Here is a 7,570-nt window from a genome sequence, read left to right on the forward strand (position 1 = left end):
ATAACAAATTTCAAAAATAAATTTTTTATTTTTATTTTAAATTAAATAATATTACATACATAAATTGGGACAAATAAAATTTAAGCCACATGGCAACACCTGAGATAATTCATTGCTTTATATTATAGGCTGTGCATTCTTTGAGTCATCGTACTTTTTCAAAGGTCATTTATACAAAGTATGGACATAGCCATCTTAGGCAAAGAGTGATTTGGTGTATATTTTTTGTCAAAAAATCATGTCATATATCTAGAGGTTAAATATTACTTACTATAAATATATATTCAGTTTTTTTATATTTGTAACTTAGCTGAGAATTTTTTATTGAATATTTCTCATCAAATTCTCTAAGCTCCACCACTCAGTATTTGAGACCAAATTTTGAGATATCCCTTTTTTAGAAACTTAGACTCCTTATATATATTGATAAACTCCACCTAGACTGCGATTCATCAGTTTGATCATTTAATTTTTGTTAGTATCAATTTCTTCTGTATAACAAATATTTTGTTGTTTAATATAAGGATTGCTATTTCATGTAGGGTGCGGTACAAAATAAAGATCACAATCTCGGTATAATCAATCTCGTAATTGTTAATCTCTATGTCAAAAAATTATACACACCAAATATGGGATAATATAATTTAATAATTTATTCCTAATTAATTATAATTTTAACATGCTAATCATCAAACGATCTGTTAAAATTCATAATTTTAAATATATTATAATATTTTTATAATTATAAAATCTTATCAATAACCAAAGTTCAAAGAATATTGGCTAGACATAATCCACTAGTATAATTATTATTCTCTATCGACCATTATAGTATAAATTGATTAGTCTCTTCCTTTTCCCCGCAGCAAATGCAAAGACGTTGATTTCGAGGTATATATATATTGACTCAAAAATTGTGGCGAAATAAATTGACATATCTTTATATCAAATAAAGAAAAGAGTGGAGATTCACTAATAACATCTTATCAGATTGATCAAAAGAAAAGGTGTCACATTCGAACTGTATTAAATATCCAAGGATCAAGTATACTCAAATTTTACCCTATAATCCTACTCATGGAGATAGAGAATGTTTCTGATAAACTATCAACTAAAAAAAGTATTTAAATAAGGAAAAGCAACAATGAAGAAGATAAGACAACTGGTAACAAATCGAGTTACACTGAATTCTAAAAGAAGCAAATTACATCAGCATATTGATGCGATTTTATTATATATATATATATATATATATATATATTACATCGAATTAATGTGATAGAAGCACAAAAATCGAAAAACATGAAACGTAAAAACTACAAGAATAAACCAATTAATACTATATATATATAAGTTTGGAGCCAACAGGGTCTATCGTTTAACTTTTGAAAAAACAATGGACTGAAACACACATGAAAAAAATGCTTAAAATCTTCACTTGTTCGTGACATTGAAATGCTGAAAAAAGAAATGTTATTCGTAAAAATGCAACGAATGCCACTCACTAAGCCTGTGAGACCCGACCTAACTAAATTTGGGGTTCAATGGAATCGATTGATTAACTTTCAAAAAATCAATGAAAATATGCATAAAAAACACTTAAAATTTTGAATTCATATTTCGTGACACCAAAATGTTAAAAAAAAAGTCATTAAACTATGAATTCCTAAATATATAAAAACTATGATTTGTTGCTTTATTTGTGTAGTGGGGGCGAATGGTCAGAGTCCTTGCAATTCTTTGTATTGTTGGAAAGTGATAATTTATACTAAGTGTTGCGTTGGGACCAATGTATTCTTGTTATTTTGTCTGCCCACACCTCAACATTCTACATCTTTTCTTCCAATTTGGCCTCTCAATTTTTATAAATAATTCTCTTATCTCTTTGTTTTTGTTTTTTCATTAAGGATAAAAAAAGGTTTCACAGTTGGCATGTTGAGTGATAGAGATAGTTGATTATTTGTTTTTTTAGTAGGTGTTCCAGATATATTATATTCAAGTGAATTTACATGTATTTGAGATGCATAGACATATCTCATTCGATTCCCTCTCAATCTCCCATCTCGCTTGCTACTCTTCTATGTATCTAGTTTTCTAGATACATACGAATCACACTAGATACATACAGATACACGTATTTAGTGTGATTCACATATATCTGGGACACTGCATGACTATCTCCCTCTCTATCTCGCTCACCTCCCTCCCCATCTCGCTCACTTCTCTCCCTATTTTAGTGTATCTGGTAACAAAAATATATGTAGCTAGGTGTATATTCCTCAATATATGATAGGAAACTCTTAATTAGTATAGTAAGATACATAATTATTTGAAAGTGCAGGTAAAATTAGTATATATGATATGAATGTATGTCTAATAAAGTATTTTTCTCTTTTTGTAATTGAGAGACAAATTGTGCAAAAAGATTTTAAAGATATATCGCTTCCATCTCAATTTAGGTAATGATATTTGATTATGCATGATTTATTTTTTGAAAAAAAAAGAATTACTATTTTGAAATTTTACTGTCTAAATATGTAGAGCAGAGCTAGAAATCATGGTATGAGTTTGATCGGTTGATCCCAATAATTTTCGCCCAAACACTATTTTATCTTAAGAAATCAACTTGATACATATAAATTACTTATTTTAGAATTCAATAACTAAGAAATACTAGAATTCTGAACCATATATTTTAAAGTTTGATTTCATCTCCAAACATGCCTATTAATATTTATAATTATAATCGCTATATTAAAAGTAAAACAAAAATAAGTTTAATAAATCAAAGAGTAAAATATATGCTACATAAAATTAACCAAAATAATACTAATTTATAACATTATTTTATAATATGGAAATATGAGTAACAAGCAACTCACACAACACAAGACCCAAGCCGACCAAATCCCATGGATATTGGACTGTGCAAGACAGTCAGCACTCTGCACTTGGGGTGGGAGTGACATTTTCTAGGATATTTAAATTTAAATTATATCATATAAGTTGAGGTTGAAACAATATTAATGTGTATTAAATTGTATCATATAAATTAAGATTGAGAGAACAATATTAATGTATACACTTCAATTACGCCCAATGATCTTGATAATGCTCTTCAACTTTTGACCCCCGTTGTGCCTTTGTCTCATGGACAAATTTTCAAAGTCAAAAGTGTTGCTTATAAAATAAAATTTGTTAAATTTAAAGTTTTATCCATAAAGTAATAAGGTCAAAAATACCAGACGGCTCATGATCTTAAGATCATTCTTATAAATCACCTGTTTCTATAAGGTCAAAAAGAAAATTACTTATTATGAGTTAATTCTTTCGAACTCGATAGTTGTAGTTTAAATATTCATAGTAGAAACTGACATTGATTATCACTATCTTAGAATTTATAATATGTAAAGTTTAAACTCGAAAATCATTATTGAATTTATATTTGATGAAACTAGTTATGACATGAATACCATACTCTTTTATTTCATGCATGAATGGTATACAAAAGGTTTGAAAAAGCTAGGGAGATGAACTGAATTAGTTCATAATTCCTTGATTAGAGGAAGGCTATAAAACCTCACAATGAAGTAGATTAATACCCAAAAATAAAAATTAACACCATAATGTGAAAATTTTCCTCTTGGATATTTAATTTAATAACAAACATTCCATGTTGTTATACTTGACGTAACCCAATGGTAAACTAAATATTTCACAATATTCAACATTAGGTAATTAGGAAAATGATCAATAGTTATTTGGTAGCATTTTCACATATTTTAGTACTCCTAATGTTAGTGTTTAGTTAGCATCAAAGAAATGATGGGACGATTAGAATTCTTTCATCTTTAATACTCCCTTCATTTCAAAAAGAGTGACCTAGTTTGACTTGGTACGAAGTTTAAGAAAATAAAAAAAACTTTTGAATCTTGTGGTTCAAAATTAGAGTTATGTATTGTCCTTTAATTTTGTGGCCTTAAACATGCCACATTAAAAAAATGTTACAAAAAAAGAAAGAAGCCATTCTTTTTTAAACTAGCTAAATAGGAAAATAGGTCATTCTTTTTTAAACAGAGGGAGTAAAAGATCTTGAATTTCAATCTGAATAGTATTTTTGTGTTCAGAGAGAAAATTTCAGCTCAAATAAAACCCATAAAAATAAGTAGTTGATAAATTGAAATTAAAACTAACACAATTTATAGAATCAAAAGATTTTGCAAAGCTAACTCAATTAACAAAAGATCAAATACTCCCCTATATCTCTAATTACTTGTCCACTTTTAAATTGACACATTTATTAAGAAAACAACGATTGATATAGTGAATTTACCATTTTACCACTATTAATTATGAAATAGATAAATTAAAATTTTAAGATTTTAAAAAGTTTTACCTTTTCTAAAGTAAATAATGGTATAATAGGTAAAAAAAATTATTCTTTCTTGATTTATTAAAATAGACAAGTAATTAAGGGCAACTAAAAAAGAAAAAGTAAACAAGTAATTAGAGACAGAGGAAAAGGAAGTACTTTAGATTAAAATGGATTAGGACCATTTTGTTTGATTCATGTCTTATGCAATTTATATTTTTACTTATATTTATCTAAGTGGATTACAATCAAATTCATTTTCAATACGATCAAAACAAACATATCCATCTATTTGTTATTACTATCTCTCATCAAAAAACTCATTACAACAACAACAATATATACACATTCACTAAAATCGTATGAGTAAAATTTTGAGAGGATAGAAGGTACGCAAACTTTATTACTATCTCACCTATGAAGATAGCTAGAGAAATTATTCAAAAGACCCTCAGCTCAAGTATAATAAATCCAAATATAAAAAGCCATTGAAAAAAAATCTACTCCTGTGTAACATAGCATATAACATAACCAATCAATATTAATAGGACTAGTGAATTTCGAATATCAAATAATATTTGTTGTTACTCTTAACTCCGTACTATTCTTTTGTTCCTCATTTGACTCGTACTGTATAAGAAAACGCCAAATCCTTTTCTTCTGAAACGTTTCCTACAGCACTGCAAATAAATCCAAAAAACCCTCAGTCTTTTTCTCTCCTCTTTCAGTAATAAAACCAAAAGTATCATATCAATTTTACAGCTTTTTCCAATTTTCCTTTCAAATTTTCTCGGAAAAATTCATTGTTTGAAGATTCAAATTTAAGTTTCTTCAGCTTCGTCACGTTGTGTAGATGTTGTATTTTCTCGGAAAATTTCAGTATTTGAGGTTCAAACTCTAGATTCTTCAGTTTGGTTACCTTGTGAATGATGCTGTATGTTCTCGGAGAATCGGATTTTTTGAAATTTTAGTGCTGGATTGTTCTATTTTTATTTTTTTCATATTTTTGTTGCTTTTTTTTTTTGTCGATGGACGTTTGCGATTTTGTTGGCGGTGTGAAAGTGGAGGATAATGCGGTGATTGTGAAACTCTGGAGTTTGAAATGCGTTGCGAAGGTTTTTCGTGTTGTTGAGTTTTGCTTTGTGGTTCTTCTGTTGTTGTGGATTTCCACTCGTTTGCCTTTTGCGGTGAGGATTTCCGGCGAGTATTTCCGTCAAATTGTCGGTTTACTACTTAGTCCTGTTTTCATTTTCATCCTATGCAACTTCATTGTCCTCATTCTCCTCTTGAAGTCCGGCCTCCACTCCAGAGACTCTTCGATTTTCCGGAATGTCGCCGGAGCTGAAGTTCTCTATGACTCGTTTCTCAAAAACACCGAGTTTTCGGCTGATTTCTCGTCCGGAAACTCTTCTCTGGTTCCGGGAATTGAAGCTCGAGATATTGTGTATGAAGACAAACAGACGATTTTTGAAGAGAGCATAGTGACAAATCAGGAATCATGCGGTTCCGAAGAACTGGAAACGGTTGTGAACAAGGTATTGACGAAACCGAAAGCACCGAGGAGAACTCAATCGGAGAAGCTGAATAAGGAAACCGTGGAGGAAATTTCCGTCAAATTCCGGAGATCGGAGACAGAGAAATGCCGGAAAGTCACAAATCCCGGCGATTCTGTATCGCCGGAGACAGCTCATGAAGTAGACGAATTAAGCAACGAAGAGTTTCAGAAAGCCATAGAAAACTTCATTGCAAAGCAAACCAAATTTCATCTACAAGAACAATTGGCCATTGTCCTCCATAGCCAAGCTTAACAACTTCAATAATTTTGCAGAAAATTAGTTTTATTCATAAACAACAGGAGCCGTTGATTTGGTATCGAAGAAGGGAGTACTGGTTGATCTGAGCCGTTGATAATTAGGAAGATGAAGATTCCAGAAAGTTCCATATTAACATGCATGCAGTGGTTGATCGCTGGTTTTTAGCTTCAGAGATTAATTAGAAAGGTTCTATTGATTAGTTTTCTACGTTTGTATTCTCGTATTAAATTTCCACTACTTATTGTCAAAGGAGAAATTTTATTTTACTATAGTTAACCAATTTTATTTTTGTAATCCAAACTTTGTCATTCTATCGTAATCTTGATAATATAAAATAAAGACCTCCAAAAATTGTACCTATATATCGTGTGTCTTGGATATACCATTCTTTTGATGTCAAAGAGTACGGGCAAATCACCTAGCGTTGTTAGGATTTTTTAAAAATATTATTAGGTGTGTATTGAATTTTTTTAATAGTGTTTTCTCTGTTTTATTTTATATGACACTTTTTAAATTTTGAGAAAATCTATCTTTGACCGTAATTTTTTCATAAATCCTTTAAATATTTTGAATTATCAATTATTGTGACTTATAATATTTTTTATGTAGTTTACAAATATAAAAATTTTATTTCAAAAATATTAAAGATTCTATGCGCAAATTCTCTGTCAAACTTAAACGATTTTACTCTCAAAAAATGTAAAATGTACATTACTTTGGACATAAGGAGTACTATATTTTTAGAAGATTCATGCAATTGACCTACTAGACAAATAAAATACAGAGAAAGAAAAACAGCAAGTGGATTAGAGAATATAATTGCATTATATGATCTCAATTAAGCTAATAGAGTAAATTTGAATTGATGTAACATAAAACTTATTAGGCAAAAAGCTTCTTTGAACCTAAATTAGATTAGCTTAATCAAAATATGTACAAAAGGTACTTATTAATTTGAAATTCAAAATATTTCACATATTTTGAATTTCAAAAAAACAAAAATATATTACATAAATTGATATATAAAATATATATTGTATATACGCATATATCGAGATAAGTTGCCTTTCATGTAATGGGATATGAAAGTGATTTTGTAAAAAGATCTTCTCCCTTTTACCTTTTCCAATTTGGATGACTTTGGATTTTGGAATACATCACATGAAAATATAGCATGCCATATTATTAATTACACGTATTATTTTTATTTATTATTTTAGTTACTATTTGGGCATCTAGGTAATATTTATTTTTATTATATTTTAAATTATGAACTATTTTGATATTTCAGAAAAAATTTCAAAAAACTATAGTCAACTCATTGAACGTTATTTATTTTAGCCTTTTTTTTAATTCTGTGTCTGGTACCCACATTGAACCCGAT

General features: G+C 29.0%; 1 protein-coding gene across 1 annotated transcript; it reads left to right on the plus strand.

Annotated features, from left to right (window-relative positions):
- The first annotated feature begins 5,400 nt into the window (after positions 1-5,400).
- On the plus strand, positions 5,401-6,180 carry LOC125859140 (uncharacterized). Its single transcript, XM_049538856.1, has one exon. It carries the CDS (start codon positions 5,401-5,403, stop codon positions 6,178-6,180), a length of 780 nt encoding a protein of 259 aa, XP_049394813.1.
- The last annotated feature ends 1,390 nt before the right edge of the window (positions 6,181-7,570 follow it).

Source organism: Solanum stenotomum, chromosome 3 (assembly GCF_019186545.1).
Source record: "Solanum stenotomum isolate F172 chromosome 3, ASM1918654v1, whole genome shotgun sequence".
NCBI lineage: Eukaryota > Viridiplantae > Streptophyta > Magnoliopsida > Solanales > Solanaceae > Solanum > Solanum stenotomum.

Excerpts from the sequence above, each read along its gene's own strand:
- LOC125859140 (XM_049538856.1), top strand. The coding sequence starts at position 5,401 with ATGGACGTTTGCGATTTTGTTGGCGGTGTGAAAGTGGAGGATAATGCG.